Raw genomic sequence first — 20,484 nt, 5'->3', positions numbered from 1 at the left:
ACAGCGCTCTTCACACCCAGAAGTCCACTAGGAGATCGGACGCAAGCTGGGAGATATGCCGACAGCTGGTGGAAGAAACTGGGGAAAGGATCTTATGCTTTCCCCAGCACAGCAATCGTCGCCAAAATGTTAAAAGTGGTGCCAACACGAAGATGAATGGAGAGAAGGCGTTTATTGACTGGATCCTCCAGCACCAGCTGACAAGTCAAGCACACCAACATTCTAAGGTGAGCTTCACTCAAGGATTCTACTAGTGGAATGTAACATAGGAAGGGAGAAAAGGGGGGGGGGGTGGAGGAAGTAAGGAAACCGTGAGGAAGAAGGAAGCACTAGAAAGGTTTAAGAACTTAGTTACAACAACAACTGTCATGAAGCCTCTCAATTCTATTATGTGGGTGACTTCATAAGAGGCTCTGTGCAATTGTTTTTATTTTGGTAAGATCAACCTAACTATCAGATTGCACTATGTCCCTGGGATACAACATTTACAGTTATGGCCTTTGATTTTACAAAGCATTGTTTTCGTGTTTTTTAGTAAAATAAAAAAAAAAAGATGTATTAATTCATCACCTAGACAAAGTATCTGCCTGCCAAATTGAGAAATGTCCATCAGCCCTGCAGCCATTTCTACCATTCATAGAATCCTCAGTCAAGGCAGTTCTTGTGAATGTATTAGAGCATTGCCGTGGCAAAACTATGGTCCGGGGACCATTGTATTGGCAGTAAGGATACTCTGCTGCCATTGCAAAGGAGTATACTTACTAACAATATGCGCATCAGGCCCTCAGTCTGTTTTTCCTGTATGCTTGCAGTAGGATTCTTGCCCACAAAGTACTCATTATGCGAACAGGAATAATTGTGTAATTTTTGTAATTTTCTGTCCAAATAGTAATGTAGAATTACTGAAATTACTCTAATTACTCCGGAGTAATTACAATTTTGCATGAGCCGTACCTATAGGTTAGTACTTGCATCTAAGCCAGTTTTAACACTAAGGTCCTCATGTCACAAAATGAGTTTGTGGCCACAAAAGTGCATATCATTATGCACAAAACCCTTTTAGTCTTTCATGAGTTGGACAAAATGTTCAACTTGTAAAAATACTATTGTAATAATTTATAAAATTCACAGAGGAGGGGTCATGAAAGGAATGTCCCCCTTCCACTTTCATGTTTAGAAAGGAATTTATTGATGGTTTCTGACTTCATTTGCTGTCACAACTACTGATAAGCTAACAACACCTGAGTAGGGATGGTAACTAATTTGCACAAGAGAAGGTGTCTCATTAGGAGCTCCTTTTGCAAATCATTTTGGCAACCTCTGGGGGAAGATGTTTTCCAAAACTGAAAACACCGTTTTTTTAAGCAGCACTGGCTCCTTTAAGGAACATGGACTGCTTTTAATAAGATACAAGTTTTTCATTTTACAATGGAATAGTAGTGATGGTCAATGTGCTATCCCATGCAGGCCACCATCTCTGTGATTACAGCCAATCACAGATGGTCAAAAATTGGCACCTGCCTAGAGGATAATAATTTGGCAGGTCATTTTGGACCCCCTGTTATTATGTATTTTGTGAACCGAGTGAATGCTTCATATGTCAGTTTGTAAAATACTATTCCATTCACAAAAATTATGTGTGCAATTTGTGGCCATATTTTGTGAATGAAATGATAATACATTAGGACCCTAAATTTCATAAGGAACTGGATGGCATTTATTTTGTTGCAGTTCTACTTTGTAGAATAAACCAAAACACGGAATAATAACACAAAATGTAAGCTGTTTAGACACTAGCGGAAAATAGTGAAGTTCCTCTGATATTTGCATGGCTACTGGCCAAGGTGTGCCCACTGTCTTCTATTTAGCAAATGACCATGTGAATAATGGGATTGGCACAAGACTGGCATCTAAGGGCCCGCTGTCCACTGCATTTACTCCTTCTTAAAAAATAAAACACAAGCTGGCAGCCTGGCACTTTACTCATTTGCAGAGTGGCTCAAGCTACATTGCTCAGCCCCACCCTCTTCAATGCCTACATGATTCCTCATTAACTTACTACATGCACACAACATCAACATCCTCTTGTACACCAAAGGTACGGAAATCATACTCCCCCCTCGGTCAAGACCCCCAAGTCAAGAAACAATTTTACCAGCTGCATTATTGAAGTCATTAACTGGGTGAAAGGTAAATATCTGAACCCAGATTTGTGACTGGGGGTGAGTGTTTGAAAAGTTTCGGCACTCCGTCCATCATCTGTTTGTGTTTGCTTTGTTCGCCTGAAGTTGGCAGGGTATGCCCAGGCGTGGGTCCCTTGCTCACTTTGCCATTCGATTCAAGCAAGCCTGCCTGACAAGGGCTGTAGCCCGAAACCGGCCCCAGGATGCTTGTTGGTCCAGGGAAGACATGGCTTGGCAGTTCGGGCTGGACTGTTCCCATGAGGCACAGAATCCAGACTGATTTGCATACTGTCTGAACTGGGGTGGCAAAGTGAGCTAAAGAATGATGATGGATTAAACCCAGATCTGTTACTGAGGGTGAGTGTTTGAAAAATGTTGGCAGTTCATCCATCATTTCCTTGTGTTTGCTTTGTTCGCCCGAAGTTAGGGTATGCCCAGGCGTGGGTCCCTTGCTCACTTTGCCACTGGATTCAAGCTAGCCTGGCTGATAAGGGCTGTTAGCCTGAAACCGGCCCCAGGATGCTTGTTTCCGGTACAGGGAAGGCATGGCTTGGCAGTTCGGGCTGGACTGTTCCCGTGAGGCACAGGGTTAGCTCTCACACTTGCTTTCAGTGTGTCATCTCTTGAATGGATTCAACCCAGATCTGTGACTGGGGGTGAGTGTTTGAAAAGTTTCAGCACTCCGTCCATCATCTCCTTGTGTTTGCTTTGCTCACCCTCAATTGGCAGGGTATGCCCAGATGTGGGTCCCTTGATCACTTTGCCACTGGATTCAAGCTAGCATGGCTGATGAGGGCTGTTAGCTCAAAACCGGTCCCAGGATGCTTGTTTCCGGTTCAGGGAACACATGGATTGGCAGTTCGGGCAGGACTGTACCCATGAGGCACAGGGTCAAGACTGATTTGCATATAGCTGTGTCTGAACTGGGGTGGCAAAGTGAGCTACAGAAAAATGATGGATTCAACCCAGATCTGTGACTGAGGGTAATTTTTTGAAACGTTTCGGCACATCATCCATCATTTCCTTGTGTTTGCTTTGTTCGCCCGAAGTTGGCAGGGTATGCCAAGGCGTGGGTCCCTTGTTCACTTTGCCACTGGATTCAAGCTAGCCTGGCTGATAAGGGCTGTTAGCCTGAAACCAGCCCCAGGATGCTTGTTTCCAGTCCAGGGAAGACATGGCTTGGCAGTTCGGGCTGGACTGTTCCCTTGAGGCATAGGGTCGACTTATTTGCAGATAGCTGTGTCTGAACTGGGGTGGCAAAGTGAGCTAAAGAATGATGATGAATTCATCCCAGATCTGTGACTTGGGATGAGTGTTTGAAAAGTTTCAGCACTCCGTCCATCATCTCCTTGTGTTTGCTTTGTTTTCCCTAATTTGGCAGGGTATGCGCATATGGGGGTCCCTTGCTCACGTTGCCACTGGATTCAAGCTAGCCTGGATGATGAGGGCTGTTAGCACGCTACTGGTCCCCGAATGCTTTTTTCCAGTCCATGGAAGACATGGCTTGGCAGTTCGAGCTGGACTGTTCTCATGAGGCACAGGGTCAAGGCAGATTTGGATATAGCTGTGTCTGAACTGGGGTGACAAAGTGCGCTAAAGAATAATGATGGATTCAACCCAGATCTGTGAATGGAGATGAGTGTTTGAAAAGTTTCAGCACTCCATCCATCATCTCCTTGTATTTGCTTTGTTTGCCCTAAGTTAGCTGGGTATGCCCAGACGTGGGTCTCTTGCTCACTTGACAACTGGATTCAAGCTAGCCTAACTGATAAGGGCTGTTAGCCCCACAACGGTCCCAGGATGGTTGTTTCTGATCCAGAGAAGACATGGCTTGGCAGTTCGGGCTGGACTGTTCCTGTGAGGCATAGGGGCAAAACTGATTTGCATATAGCTGTGTCTGAACTGCGGTGGCAAAGTGAGCTAAAAAATGATGATGGATTCAACCCAGATCTGTAACTGGGGGTGAGTGTTTGAAAAGTTTCAGCACTCCGTCCATCATCTCCTTGTGTTTGCTTTGTTCACCCTAAATTGGCAGGGTATGCCCAGCTATGGGTCCCTTGCTCACTTTGCCACTGGATTCAAGCTAGCCTGGCTGATGAGGGCTAACAGGTCAAAGGATGCTTGTTTCCGGTCAAGGGAAGATATGGCTTGGCAGTTTGGGCTGGACTGTTCCCATGAGGCACAGGGTCAAGACTGATTTGCATATAGCTGTGTCTGAACTGGAGTGGCAAAGTGAGTTAAAAAATGATTATGGATTCAACCCTGATCTGTGACTGGGGATGAGTGTTTAAAACGTTTCAGCACTCCGTCCATCATCTCCTTTTGTTTGCTTTGTTCAAACTGAACACTGACAAGACAAAAGTAATGATATGCGACAAGGACACCTCACCAATGGACTTCAACTAGTGGCCAGCCAAACCTAGACCCACAGTCAGAATCAACACCAGGAACTTCAGAATAATCATCAACAGCAAACTGGAAATTGCTGCACAAGTCAACGCCTTTACTGCATTCTGCTTTCAAACCCTCAAGATGCAGAAGAAGATTGTTAATTGTCCCCAAGCACCATTAGAAAAACTGCCTCTCATGCCCACGTCACCAGAAAATTGGACTATGGGTACCTGGATCGAGCACCTTTTATGGCTAGGAATGCATGGGCACATAGTACTGGTATAGATACATGGCTGATTATATTTCTAAATGGTGGACTTGGTCAATAGATACAAGAGGATGCAATCTCTCACATGTTAAATGTTGTAAGGATGCAGAGCCTATAACTTATAGGGCTGGGTAGTTAGCTCTCACACTTGCTTTCAGTGTGTCATCTCCTGGATGGAATGTCTTGTTAGGTTAAGATAAGGAGCAGGTTCCCACTAGTGCTGATTTGTTCAGGTGACTGTCAGAGAAACAGAACGAATGAATTGTTCAGAATATTGGTACAAGCGTGCATAGTCACCTCTGAGGTCGAGTTATTCAGAATTCAGTATACAGACAGTGGGCTCCAGAGTACAGTCTCTAGTATTCTGCTGGCTCAAGTCTTGGTATAGTGGTACGGAGCATGAAACCTTTTTATGGATGAGGGTTAATAGATTGACACATGGACCACTGTATTTACCCTGGAAAGGATTGCATACTTGAATTTTGTCCACACAAGCTTATTGCTCAATGGCTTAGTGGCTTGGCAGTGAATTCACCTCTGTGTCTGAATGTATTCTATAGCAGAATAAATGCACAGATTAGTTAGTGATAAAAAAAACTGAAAACGTTGACCTGTTGCCTCAGGACTTGTCACACAAAACTGAGCCTTTCAAAACTGTAGCTGGATAAGTTCATGGGACAAGCACAGGGATACACAGTATGGCCCCCAGTGGCTGAATGGCAATGGAGAAAAGATACAGCGAGACAGAGCCAGTTCCTCGAGTGTTGTTTAACTGAGAAGAATAGGATATTAATATAGAAACTATCACAAACAAACTGCTACAAGGGTCAGAGCTATACAAGACCCGCACTATATATCACGCCTAATGTCAGCCCAGCATGTCTGCTAGCACTTGTAGGGCTCAGAAGTGTGCATAGGAAATGAAGTCTGTCCCTTTACACCTACACAGAGGCTTGAAACAGGGCTACAGTCATTATATGAAGTAACAGGGTTTCTAGAATGTTGATTATTGCATGTTTCTTTTTTTGTCTTTTCAAAAGAACACTGTGTAACAGAACAAAACCAGATGGATGACCATTACACCACTCTTTTTTGATTGTTTATTCTTGAACTCTTCAACAAGCTTCTGAGTAATCTTATACAAACTGTGCACAGAGGGCTAAGGTTTTGGGAGGACCGTCACACCAGACTACAATGGGAACAGGCACAATCATGGCAGCACTTTACCTGAATGTTGCTAAGAGGCATTCACTGGTTTGTTGTCTGGGTGTGCTCATCACACGAAAACACAGCTGCTTTGTGGGCCAAAAAATAGCAGACTTGCAATTAAACTGAACAAGAAGCTTTATTGTTCCAAAAACAGGCATGCAGTTCTGGACCCCCTTTGAAACTAATATTGGAATGCGACATACTAATTAATGTGCTAGTCTTTACATGTAGGAAACGAGGGTGGTATAGCTATAGAATGCATAGCAATAATGTTGGTGAACTTTGTGTCAGATATAGGTAAATTCCATTTACCGATTCTAAAATACCAAATTTTACCGATTCGGTATTTCAGAATCCGTAAATGGTATGTAGGTAAGTATTCGGTAAATTTTGCTGAATCGATACTATTCGGTAATTACTGATTCGGTAAATACCGAATCGGTAATTCCCATTCATTCCTATGGGCGTTGAGGCCAGGGGAATTACCGAATCGGTAAATACCGATTCGGTAATGGGGGAACACATTCAAGGGTGGCAGGGTGTCAGATTGACACGCTGTTGCACCCCTGAATAGTGCATGGGTGCACATGTGGCACACATACATGCCCTAAGGGCATATATGTCTGCCACATGGCACTTTTGAAAATGCACAAATTTGCTTTTTCAAAGGTTTTCGTTATTTACCACCAACTTTTATTTGGTGGTAAATACCGAATCCTTAACCATGCAATGCACTCATTTGAGTGCTCCCTACATTTCAGATTCGGTAATTTACCGATTCGGTATTTTAAGGAATCGGTAATTTACCGATTCCTTAAATTACCGATTCGGTAAATTACCGAACCTGAAATGTAGCCACCTACATCTCAATAGCCTAATACCGGTCGGTAACGGCCGAAATTCGGTAATTTCTGCCGTTACCGACCGGTATTGGACTACCTACATCTGGCCCTTAGTAACTTAGGGCTAGATGTAGGTAATCCCATTTTACCGATTCCTAAATACCGAATTTTTACAGATTCGGTATTTAGGAATCGGTAAATATGATGTAGGTAATGAATTGGTAAATTTTAAGGATTCGGTAATATTTCTTATTACCGATTCGGTAATAACGATTCGGTAATAAGAAATACCTTCTCATTCATTTCTATGGGCCTCCAGGCCCATAGGAATGAATGGGAAGCCTTTCACTTTTACTGATTCGGTATTTACCGAATCTGTAATATCGGGAGCATATTCAAGGGTGGCAGGCTGTCACATTGACACCCTGTTGCACCCCTGAATCATGCATGTGTGCACATGTGGTGCACATACATGCCCTAAGGGCATGTTTGTCTGCCACATGGCACCTAGAAAAAAGCAAATTATTGTTTTTTTAAAGGTATTCGGTAATTACCACCAATTTGCAGTTGGTGGTAAATAACGAATCCTTAAAGCAAAAATGCACTCACTTGAGTGCTACCTACATAGGTTTTAAGGATTCGGTAATTTACTGATTCCTTAAAATAAGGAATCAGTAAATTACCGAATCCTTATTTCCAGCCTCCCACATTAAAAAGGGCTATATACCAGTAGGTAGCGGGAAAATCACCGATTTTTGTCCTTTACCGACCGGTATTTAGCTACCCACATCTGGCCCTAAGACCTTCAGCATGGTTACTTAGACTGAATTACTTTGTTACTGGTGTGTCCTCTCCAAACTCTGATCTCCCCTGTACTATTTTCCTTGATTGCAGAAAGGAAATATCTTCATTGCAGATTATAAAATATTAGAACACATTCCTGGAAATAAGTTGGATGGACATCAGCAGTACCTAGCTGCTCCCTTGTGTCTTCTCTATCTCTCACCCATAGACGAGATGATACCCCTAGCCATCCAGGTAAGGTGTTATCTTTGATGAGCCACCCAGCCTGTGTAGAATTTTGAAATTTCAAGATATTAGTTAATTGTTCAGAATGTGAAAAAATATAAATATAAGTGAACACTACCCCTTTTTTAGACTATTTTGAGAAAATATCGGTTTCAACTGTAAGTTGAAAAATATTGAATATTTGTTTTCACATTTGTAAGAACCTACTCATCCCTCTACAGTCAAACAACTTCACCTTTATGGTACAGAAGTGTGCTTGTTACTGTGAGCTTGTATTTATATGTGTTTAGGATTTATATTATGTACAAGTTCTATACAAAATTTTTCCCAGATAATTTACACGGATTTTGATTGTGATTGGACAATGATCCAGAAAAAAAACCAAATCTATAACCTCACTCTTAATTAAACCCTCTCCTAGGTAGTTGCATTTAAACTGTTGATTACTTTTTTAAATGTATGTATGGTGATCTATATAAATGACTTACAGAATATTTTTAGGAAATGTAAATATCAAAAAATGGTCTAGCAAGTTCGTTGGTGCTATAATTTCCCCTATGTGCTTTATGTCTATTAAATCTACTCTTCTTGAGGCAGAAGCTCACCTCATAATACATACCTCTATCTTATCTGTGTTCGTTCTCTGAGCATTTCACAGCATCTATGAAAGATGTTCCTTCTTTGTAAGCTGCTGTTACTTTCTTGACAACATTTACATGTATTGTCTCTTTTTCTTTGTCATTTTGTAGGTGGCTTTTGTCCTGCCTACCTATTTGACTCTGTTCATCATTCTTTCCTCTAGCCAAAATCATGGGCTTCACATAAACTTCTACAAACCATTACCCACTGTAAGAAATTGGATTTTCATTTGGAATGGATAACTGCCCACCTCAAGGATTAATCACAACTTTTGTCAGAGTGAATCCTCAAAGTCGTTAAATTAACCTGAGCTCAACCCCAACAGGCTTAAATTAGGGCAATGCGAAAAGTACTTTAGCAGTACCAAAAACAGTAATAAAGTCGTAATACCAGGAAATGAAAATCCCAAACTGAATGAGAAACAGTGAGTACAATGTTATAAATATAACCATCAAAATGCAAAAAATCCAATAAGAGGAACCAGAGGTGTGATTTTTTAGTGATTTAATGGTAAAATATCACTAAAAACCACAATGAGCAGATGTTAGTCAAGGGTTGTGGTAGACCCGTAGACGATGGAGAGTGGGTCAGATACATCATCCATGTTAATCCCGGTTGGACGTTTTACCTCGGGATTTAGACAAAAAGACAAAATCTCTCTGCTTGGTAAAGCAGCAGGCTACATTCAAAGAGATCTTCACGAAGTCAGATAGGTTTTGGATGAGGACCAGATGAAGCTCATTCGAAGAGGTCTTCATAAAGTCAGATAGGTATTGGATAAGGTCCAGATCAAGCTGTTAGCTTTGGCTGGAAAGTTAACATTTTGTGCCCAGGGAAGTGCTCTTTCTGGCCGGATACTTTTGGCACATTCGCCTGTTCAAGATCTTTACCTTACAACTTAGTCTCTTTTTTTCTTTTCTGTAGATGGACTTCAGTGAGGTCACACCTTGGGTGAATAGGCTTGTGTAGTTTGTACCAGTAGTCTGGAGGACTGAAAGTCACTGCTTTTCAGCGATGACAGGAGAAGTTCAGCTAGACACAGCCAAAGGGCTCAGGGACCTTAGGAACAGGACTTGGGAGCCATGAAACATTCCAGAAGAAGCCACCAGCAGGATCCAGGACTGGTTCAGTTGGTACTGGACAGCTGTATACATCAGAGAAAACCCCTCTTTCATTTTTCTCTGGCCCTTTAGCTTTTCAGGAGGATAGACAACTAACCTTCGGAGCTCACTTTTTTGTCCTGGGTACAAAGGGAGCAGCTCCTGTCCTTTATATCTCCTCTCAGGTCATAGTCGATCCATAGTTGGGGCATCCCACCCACCCCATCCCTCACGAGCCAATACGTTAAAGCCTGGGGGCGAGTCAAGGTCTCCACTAATAGAGTGACGCAAAAATCGGGATTAATCAAGGGCTGAAATAGGGATGCATACTGCTCCCCTATTGTTTCATTAATATTTGGCCGACCTTAACAATGCACTAGCAGGTGTGAATGTCTTTCCCTCCAAATATGCATAAATGCCAGCGATGCGGAGATGATACTATCTTATTCGATCACAGCACTAGTTGTCTGCAAAGATCGTTGAATGCGTCGTCTTGCTACTGTAATGAAAACAAAATATCTATCTATGTCTCGAAGGCAAAATATTAGTATATGGGAGGAAGAAAATTATGAAAACCCTATTCACCCTGGATCAGGCAAAAAATTGAGCAGGTGGCCAGCTTTAAATTCCTCAGAGTCTACTTTAACCTATGTGGCTAGCCCCTCACCCTGCTTGAGGCAATGAAAGGAATGCTGGCTGCAATGGCTCTCAGCTGTCAGAAACTGCTAAACGAAATGAGAGGGCCTGACCTGTCTGCAATCTGTTGAGCCATTGATTCTAAGTTCATTCCAGTACTATTGAAAGGCTCTCTAATCTTGAAAGACAGTCTGGGCCCTTGGTTGGACAAGGTCTAGTGCCACTGTTATCGAAGAATGTTGTGGCTGCCGGATGCAACTCCATCATTGAAAATTCACCTAGAATTCAACTTAAGTAAGCAAGAGACCCTATAGAAGTCACATTTCTTATTATATTATTTTCAGCTTAAGGCTATCCTGCTTGACTCACTGAAGGGGCTTCTATGGTCAAGCATGCAGAACAGTAAGCTTGCATGGAAAGCATAGACAAAAAATTCCATCAACACCATGGGCGCCCAAGAAAACATCAGTCTGAACCTGCCACCAAAATTATGTGCCAAGTTGCTTACAAACAACGCAAGGCTGAGATGGACAGAAGACGATCCACAGGAACTATCAGCAAGGGCCAATGCAAATCTGTTCATTTCTCTCTATCAGTCCAAAGGGAGGTCCCCATACTTATCTTGCTCAATGTGTATCTAGCTGAAAAATGGCCTAATCAAGCTAAGATGCAGTATTATACCCCTAGAAGTCTACACATATGGATTACTGAACGGCACAGAAGTCCTGAACAGTAGGCTTCAAACTCAAATCCTTGTTGCATGATGTTTGTGTGTGTGACAAATTAAATGACTAGAGGCAGTCCTAATTAACTCCTGTATTTCATATTTTTGGAATCAGGCAATATAAAAATGCAATAACAACATGTCTGAGCAGGACAAATGCCCAGCTAACTGCTAAATTTATGAAATTCCTGATGGAGACTTACAAGGTTTTGAATAAGAATGTCATGTCATTAATGTACCTCTAATTTCCAGGGTCACCCTCAGAGGACATGCTGCTACTTTTCGATCTCTTTGCAAACAAAAAAAGGGAAGGCCTTACACAATGCCCCTAGCCAGTACAATGTGCTTCATGCGTTTATGCTCGTTTATGCCAATTGAATCAATCATAGATGCAGTGTCTACCATGTCTTAATTTAAGAACGAAGTGTGTGATTTCCCTGCTCATTATGCACATGGAACCAATTTTTAGATGAAGGACTCATCATGGTATGATTTAGGAATGTACCTTGTGAGAAAGTTCTAGCCAGCACAAGGCCCTTTGTGCTTCTCAAGAACAAAGTTTGTGCTTACCTTGCTTATTTTGCATTGTTACCCTCAGACAAAGTAGTTATCATGTTCCAACTTAAGAATGAAGTAAGTGTGGTAGTTCTAGCCCGCACAATGCACTTTACGCAAATGAAGTGAGCGGAGTTTTAAAGGCAGCAAAGGAAATAGGGCAAACTCTGAAGATGTCCATTTCCTACACCGACCAATACCCCAATAGAAAAGCAATCTAGGTATAAAATGTAAGAACTAATGGTTCCTGCCTTCAAATAGATAGATATACTTTACAAGAGGTCAATCTTGTGTATAGTCAGCTTGACATTTAGAGATTGTTATGTGAGTGAGCTGCTTTACGGCTCATTTTGCAAGAGTAGATGCATCTATACATTGTCAAAACAAATTCTGAATTGGTTCCTATGGGACTACAAGACTTGTCTTTATTGTTCCAATGTTACTTGCATGTCATCTTCAGAGTACAATGCTTCTAGTGGGCGTACTCCTTGCCTGAGTGGTCAGTCACGTAATTTTAGCTGCTCTTCTTTTGCCAGTGCCAACATGTTTTCAGCATCCCTACCCCCCATTGATGTCGGTACAGCACTCTTTTCTCACATTAGGTTCAGACCATTTATCAACTACTGTTGAGAATTAAAGAATTTATAATGCTAGAAAGTTACCAATGTTCTTGGCATTCTATTTTAGCAGATATCCTCTAAGTCTAATAAATTGTGTATTGGTCTTGACTTACATTTTGACAGCAGTTGCTCGGTCAGTAACCACTAAGGTCCAGTAACTAGCTGTTTGTGCATCTTCCTCTGCAGATAAATCAGACTCCAGGTCCAGAGAATCCCATCTTCCTGCCGAGTGATAATGAGTGGGACTGGTTACTTGCCAAGATGTGGGTGAGGAGCTCAAATTTTGCCACACACGAGGTTCTGTCCCACTTTCTGCATACTCACGCCTTTGCGGAGGTGTTTTTCATTGCTACATTGAGGCAGCTCCCAATGGCTCATCCTCTTTACAAGGTAAGAAAGACGAATAAGACAGTGCATAGAGACAATGTTAACTCCAAGCTTTGTAAATTGACTCTGTGTATAGATGGAGTATACTCTAAAATTGGGTCATGCTGCCCAAATACTGTCAGGAACAAAGCATAATGAACTGCTGAGATTCTTGGACGATTGAACATTAACAGAAAAATAAAAGACTATGTTACAGAAATGCTGAGGTAGTGATAATACAAAATCTGATTGAAGCACCCCTTGTTGTTGTGTCTCTAATAACTTGGAGAAACAACCTTTACAATGCAGTCATTACATCGCACTACATTTACAATGCAGTCATTACATCGCAACATCCTTTACAACGAAATGTCATTACAATGCAGCCATTGTATTGCATGTCACTACAACGTATGACACTACAACGTATGTCACTAAAACGCAGGCATTACATTGCATGTCATTACAACGCATACCATTACAACGCATAGTACCCCTACACTATCCAACACTTACCATACTGTTGCACCCCCTGGAGTTAGAATAGTCATTTGTACTCCAACACTTATCCTACTGTTGCACCCCCTGGAGTTAGAATAGTAATGTTTACCCCTACACTAACCAACACTTACGGTAAATGCAAGGTAATGGTATGCGTTGTAATGGTATCCGTTGTAAAGCTATAATGCGTTGTTAATGTAGTTTTAAAAAATGTGTTGTAGTGGCGTGCGATGTAAATGTATGCGTTGTAAAGGATGTTGTGATGTAAAAACTGCTTTGTAAAGGCATGCGCTGTAAATGTATGCATTGTAACATCATACATTCAATAACTTGTATTTACCTTTCTCTATGCAGCTCCTCATTCCCCACCATCGCTATACTTTGGAAATTAATGCGCTCGCTAGAGACCAACTTATTGGAAAGGGAGGATACTTCGATAAGGTAAGATCGGGACAACATCTGTGGCTGGCATCCAAGAAAGGGCCACGATGATGATTGATAACATAGTATATTGTGAATTTGTAAAGCACACATTCATTCTTTGGTCTTTTGTTACTGAAATAATATACTCAAGTGTGTTGCATTCATTGTATTAACCTCAGAAGTATGAAATGATGAGTGGAACAGCCAGGATTCAGACCTGTTCCCGCAGGCTACCTATTTCAATCTCTTCATTAAAACAGTTATTTAATTGCCACATTTTTATGTGAGCGATTGACAAAACAATTATATTTTCAGTCCCTATCAGACATATGCAAATCCTACATAAATGTTGCAGGACGAAAAGTGTTTGTGTAGTCTTTTACAAGCCTCACAGCGGCTGAGCATAGACCAGTGTTTGTATTATAAGAAAATGAGCATTGTAGATCTCCCCTGCCAATACATGTATTTCCCCGTTTATTCACCCAAACAGTGGTTTGGGATGTAATTGCTGTGTTGAGCATGTCCCCTACCATTAAAGGAGAACATTTACTTTACAAATCACTAATACCTGAATTGTGACTAGATGTGCTTCAGAGGCTGTAGAATGAGTGGGGCTACTAACCCTCAAATGAGAAAAGACTCAGGGGCATATTATCAAGGGGGTTTATCTCAGCTTTTTTGGCTTTAAAAGCCAAGAAAGCGGAGATAAAATGATCTCCCTATTACCTAGCTGTCGCTAACACCAGTTAGCGACAGCTAGTAGGAGATAGCGACCATCTTGGGCCCCACTTTGCATGTCAGTTATATTTATCACTAATGACATGCAAAGTGGGTGTGCCAAGATGTTAGCGACTGGAAACAGTCGCTAACATCGCTATCTCCTATTACCAACTTATGGAGATATTCGCGCTAAGTGCTAATATCTCCAAAAGCTAACACCTGCCCTGAGCAGTTCTTAGCCATGTTATCCAATGGGAGGTGGATAACATGGCTAAGAGCATTAGCTCGGTAATGCATGAATATCGCTGACTTTTCAGCGATATTCATGCATTGCGGCCGATTTTTATCGCATTTGCGATAAACCTTGGTAATACCAAGGTTTATTTGCGATACAAATCGCCGCAGCTCACCGGTAAATTTTTGTCTCTAACCAAGCAATAGCGATAATTATCGCTATTGCTTGGTAATATGCCCCTCAGTATGCATGACATGGTGGTTAGAGGCTTTTCTAGTTGTCTTTTTTTTGTCTGTAGAAGAACAATACAAAATCCCCATAAATAAACTATTGTACCTCGAGGATAACCTTTCATATCCTAGAAAACACTATTGATGCCATGTCCTTAAAAATGCATACCTCTTAACCAGGAAAGGTAATAGCCTTGTCCTGAACTGTTGTGCATCTGAGCACAGCATTATGTAAATGAGCATAGAATGTCAAAAGCCAATGCATCCAAAGGTGACCTTATGCACAGTGAAATTGGCCTTGCTTGTTCACAAATATTGCTTGTGTGCCATATTCGTACAACATAGTTCCTAAGGTACTTGGTCCATTTGCAAGTTTGTGGACAATCTACTAACTGGAGAAATATATTCATCTAGTCCATCTTTCGTCAAAGAGATACATAAGTAAAGCCCTTTTACAGATGGGAGACGGTTGAAGTTATTACACCATCAAATACGGTTCAGGTACACCTTATATTTGGTTCCCCTCATGCACTGATCAGCGTCCTCAAACATTGAACAGGACATTTCACCTACAATACTGTATTAGTCACTTCAAAGTATTAAAGAGAAATTGATTAGTGTTTGGGATGCACTAGAGTCCAGTCCTGGTTTTGCGAGAGTGGCGGGAGCAAGTGCGAGGACGAAGAAAGAAGGAAGCAGGCACGCAAGCAGAAGAGCGGCGGCGGCGGCTGCGGTAGTGTCCCCCGAGAATCCTGAGGGGTGTGACAAGCCGCGAAACCCGAAACCTGCACAACAGGAGCAGAGCCAGCGGAAACGGCAGAACCGGCACTGCAAAACATCGGCGCCGTGCAGGGGGCGGCGCTGGTGTGCGGTGTGAGGTGCCACAGAGAGAGCTGCAGAGAGAGCGGAGAGAGCACTAGAGAGAGCGGAGAGAGCATCAGAGGGCCGGCGCACCTGGAGGCCGTTTGAAGGGTACTGGTGAGTTTTTGAGCTCAGGACTGAGCCTGCAGTCGTCCGGGTGGGGAGCAAGGCGCCCATCCAGGCTGCAGGCAACTAGGAGTGCGAAGCGAGAGGCAGGTGAGCAGAGAACAGCGTGGTGGTGCGGTGGAGTTGATGAGACCGGGGATACCGATACCGCTATAGCCACTCACAGCCCACCCATAGCCTACATACTGCCCTCGCAGAGCTTGATTACCTGATCACCTCGCCTCCCCGTGGGTGGCCCTGTTAGATTTTTCTGTTAGCTGGTAGCACTTTCCAAGGCCGGAACCGCGTGGACTTTCTAAAAGCAGCAGGGGGTCAGCGGGGTTGCGAGACTATGAGGTTGCGAGTGCGCTCGGCAACGTATCACAATCGCAATCCTCTCACAATCTTCTCACCTCCAATTGCAGCGGGATTGCAGCAGGAGCAGGAGCCCTGTGGAAGCCACTGACAGGGCAAAGGCCCACGAGGGTGTAAGCTCTCCTCCCTGCTCCCCACCCCTGTATTGGGCAGGGTGATTGCCTGCTGCCTGCTGCCCGCATAGCCAGCAGTGGCGAAAGAGGGGGGTGTAGCAGGAGGACTTCCGCGACCACCAACTAACCACCTACTAACACCGCAACACTCCCCTCCTGTCGGAGTTACATTGCACGATCAAATCACCATCGGGCATGAGGTCAGGACGTGTGCGCAGTGGCGTTACATCTACTAATAATTCTAGCAAGCGGAAAACAAAGCTAAAAGCACCTGTTGACTCCATTGGCGAACCACAGGCCAAAACCAGACCAGCCACTCAAACACCGGACGCAATACTTGAACTAACCCCAAATATAAAAAAATCAGGCAACGCAAATAAATCAATCTCAGGGGAAAAAGGTTCAAAGAATCACTCTTTTCATCCTAAAATAGATACAAAATGTTGTTTCTTAAAAAACGCTGGCGATACTCTTCTTTCAGGCCCCACTCCCACAATAGGCCTTTTGACTCCCCTACAGCCCCTAAACCACCTTGGAAGCAGAGAGGGCGACGAAATTACACATTAAAGTAGCAGGGCAGATAAAACGGGCTAAAACAGCTCACTCATTCTACCAACAATTGAACGAATAAACAAACTAACAACCGCACAATTTCTAGTAAGTTCAGCCCCCTGGAGATCTGAAACCATAACAAATAAACGTAGGGAAGAAGGTACAGAGCCAACAAAGGAGATGAACATAATGACAAGGATGGGAGACGACTGGGAAGTCATAGATGAAAGAAAAGGGCATCAGAGCCTTGAAGAAAACGTCATTTTAAACACTGCTTCTCCGGAGAGCAAAGTACAACACAAGGCCGGAAGGGGCAACTGTGTCATATTAGAAACCCTAAGTATTCTTGAGCTAGACAGCCATGAAGAAAATCCACAGGCAAAGGAAAGATTTCACTCAACAACTGAGGCAAAGGAAAATATGAAATAGGTAGAGGGCGGTCTGGAAACCCTTAATGAAAATCAGGGCTTTGAACATAAAAAAACTATGTGCTATACCACTAACCCTACACAATCCTGCGGCATTCCATCAAAGTGGTCAGAGAAAACTGGACGTGAGCGAAAATCTGGACAGTTTTTCAGACCTTGACAAGGAAGAATGGGAGGCACTCCTCTAAACCTACTCTCAAGACCATGGTAAGAACAAAACCACAGCAGGTATGAAGGTGGAGGAGCATGTGGGGCATACACCCCTGAAAAGAAAAGAGGGCCCGCAAGCAAAAACAAATGCACTAGGATGTCCAAATAGAGCACCCGAGAAACAAACGGAAAATACACACCAGTCGGAGAATGGGAATGCATGGGCAAGTTTACTAAAAACAGTGCAACTCCTGGTAGAAGCCCTGCAATATCAGTCCGACAAAATGGACACCCAATTGACTTTAATGAACACCTTGGCAGTGTTCATGGTCGCAATCGACAGTAAGCTAGGAACACTGAACACCTCTCTGCAGAATATTCAGGATTATGCCTTAGTTAACAGCCAAAACTGCGGTTGCAGCCCAATCGTAGATAAACTAGCCACTCTTCCAACAATGCTAAACGCTCTGTGCGTACAAGCAAAAATATGTGCATCCAAGTATTGCTCTGAGTCAAGAGTGGAAAAGCCCTTAACTAGAAACTACACAGACACGACAACTCACTAACCAGTATTCACAAACGGTGAGAATGATCTCACTACGAGTAAACAACCACAAACTGATGGCAACGAAACACCTGGTCAGAAAACAGAGAATGAAAATAAAGTGACAGAGACTTCAGAAGAGGTGAAAGGGGAAAGCAAACTGAACGCAAAACAAAGATGAGCACAAAAACGCAAAGGTCGGAACCAAAAACAAATCTGTGAAAAAAATGGATTTATGCGCCTATTCGGGAAAATATTAACCGAGAGTGAGCTTGATCAAGAAAATCCACTAATACCAGAGACAACCAAAACTAATGACCCCATTACGAGGGAGGCATTAAGTCGTAACCTTACATTCAGGACCACAGAAGCCAGAGTGACGGAGCAACCAGGAGAGGCCACGGAGACCAAACTCGCACAGCCATCCTTGGAAAGGAACAGCTTTGTAAAAGGCAGCAAAAATACCAAAACAGAAAATACAAATATAAGTCAGTTGCAAGCCCATAACCAGGAGTGCATGCCACTAGGAATTGTGCAAAATGCATTAACGGTTACGCCTCTGCGGGAAGCAAAGTAAACCCAGGCAATCAAGGTACAATACACATAGACTCAGCAATTACAAAGATGGACCTTAATCTCAACCAGGCCACGGCCCATATGGAAAGAGAGAATATAGGCTCTTGCCAATCCCGAAGCAAAGTCACGACAGACATACCAATTTCCATCTCTAAAAACGCAGACTACCTCCAGGGACTGCATCTTGAGGCATTCTCAGAGCACAACCACTTCAGCACAGCACAACATCAGAGAGAGCCAGTGAGTCAACTAATGGAAGCCGGAAATTACAACCAATTGACAGGAGCAGTCGGGACTCACAGAAAAATAGGTGAACACCAGAATTATGCTGCCGCACAAACAAATATGCAAGAAACAGTCTCCAACGGCATAAACCGTCAGGAAACGACAGCACTGCTGTTCACACCAGAATACATCTCTAAGGGCAGGTTTGACATTTTGAATCGCGGCAACATCCTTCTCTTACTATCCCACATACCATCCCTGTCTGAAATCACGTCAACTGACCTAGTCTCGATCAAATTTATTAAATGCAAGGATTCCGCGTCTGGAGAAAAAAACGTGTCCTTTATGGGGTTCATCTACCATCTCACAAAGAACATACCGAGAAAGGGATACTTTCAAGAGTTGGGGGATAACCATTACCCCACACATTAAGCTAGGATATCCCGACCTGCTGAGGCCAAAATACACAGCTGAAAATCCGGTACCCGATGGCAGGTCCATCACCTCGGTACTGAAAGGTGCAGGGGGCAAAGCAAAACAAATGGAGAAGTCTTCTTGCTAGAATGTGATAGTCATCAAGACCCCACAACAACACTGAAATGGGACACCGACCTAAGATGGATGTCAAGAACAACAAACAACAGGAAAAAAGATTGACGACTTAGCGGGACAAAAAAAAGATCAGATATAAGGGGTTCTCTACGGATATGTTCTTGGAACGTAAACGGCCTGGCAAGCAAACTGTTGGATGCGGACTTCATTGACTGTATCAGGGCCTTTGACATCGTTGCTCTACAAGAGACTTGGCTGAGCGAACCCCCACACTTGCAAGGATTTCTGCGATTCCACACAAGTGCATTAGCTGAGGCAAAATACGGCCATCTTCAGGGGGGTCTGGCCATATACGTTGCATGTGAAATGAAATGAAAAAATGAAATGAAAAAATGTATTGTTCGGTTACTAAAAACTTACAATTAAAACAACATTATACAATTCTTCTTACATTTCATACATTATTAAGACCACATAATTAAAAGAAACGTTTCATCAATGTATAAAACCAAATATAAATAAAACCATCCTCATTGTCCACAGTTAAGCAATTTCTTCTCCACTATTTCTATAAACTTCAAAAGTCTACCCGTGAATTGCAAGCATTCTCCTTGTAAACTGGCTATGACTGCTTGTCGGCATGTTCGGATAATTTGACTATTAAAGTCCGACCTTAACAGCCTCCTACGTTCCTCTATTAGTGCAGGGCAGCTACAAATGATATGACAAATGTCTTCCCTCTTGTAATAACAAAGGCGACACACCCTCTCACTACTCATCAATTTCCATGTAGGGGAGTCTCCAAGAAATTGGCTATTTCCAAATCGGAGATTCATCAGCTTCAGCTTTGCCCTTTGGCTATTTGAGTCTCCTAAATATCTTTGGGGTTTTAGCATACTGTACGAAGCAATAACTGTCCATGCATGGGATCTCTTTGCCAGTAGTGCTTTATCCCATAAAGACAGCAATTTTGAGCTGCACCCATTTATAATTTTATTAAAAGCCACCTGTGAAAGAGGTAAGGCCCATAGTTGTTCCGCATTGAACGTATCTATCGCCAGTTTGAAATATTCATGGGCCTGCTTGTGTTTATTATCGCATATTGCCTCCCAAACCACTGTCATAAGCGAGGAATTATTATCCCTTCTAATTTTGTGGCAGAATTTTAAATAAGCTCCTAAGCTATTTAGGTTCTGTCGTTTAAGTCCGAACTCAAGTCGGATTTGTGCCGGTGAAGAATGTCGCGGGAGATTAAACAGGCGTCGGTAGGTCCCTGTCACTAGCTTATCTATGGTGTTGTGAGCACAACCTCTTAAGGTCTCTACTCCATAT

The 20,484-nt window shown here is 42.8% G+C and overlaps 1 protein-coding gene across 1 annotated transcript in view; it reads left to right on the top strand.

Annotated features, from left to right (window-relative positions):
- Positions 1-20,484, top strand: part of LOC144799578 (hydroperoxide isomerase ALOXE3-like) — a 201,765-nt gene that overhangs the window by 109,509 nt on the left and 71,772 nt on the right. Inside the window, exons 7-9 of the mRNA XM_078670951.1 lie at positions 7,788-7,931; positions 12,383-12,586; positions 13,418-13,504. Of these exons, the coding sequence (XP_078527077.1) occupies positions 7,788-7,931; positions 12,383-12,586; positions 13,418-13,504 (435 nt within the window). The remainder of the gene's footprint in view (positions 1-7,787; positions 7,932-12,382; positions 12,587-13,417; positions 13,505-20,484) is intronic.

Source organism: Lissotriton helveticus, chromosome 12, assembly GCF_964261635.1.
Source record: "Lissotriton helveticus chromosome 12, aLisHel1.1, whole genome shotgun sequence".
In the NCBI taxonomy this organism is placed as follows: Eukaryota; Metazoa; Chordata; class Amphibia; order Caudata; family Salamandridae; genus Lissotriton; species Lissotriton helveticus.
Note: the sequence above shows the minus strand (reverse complement) of the source record. Positions and strands in the feature narration are given on the sequence as shown.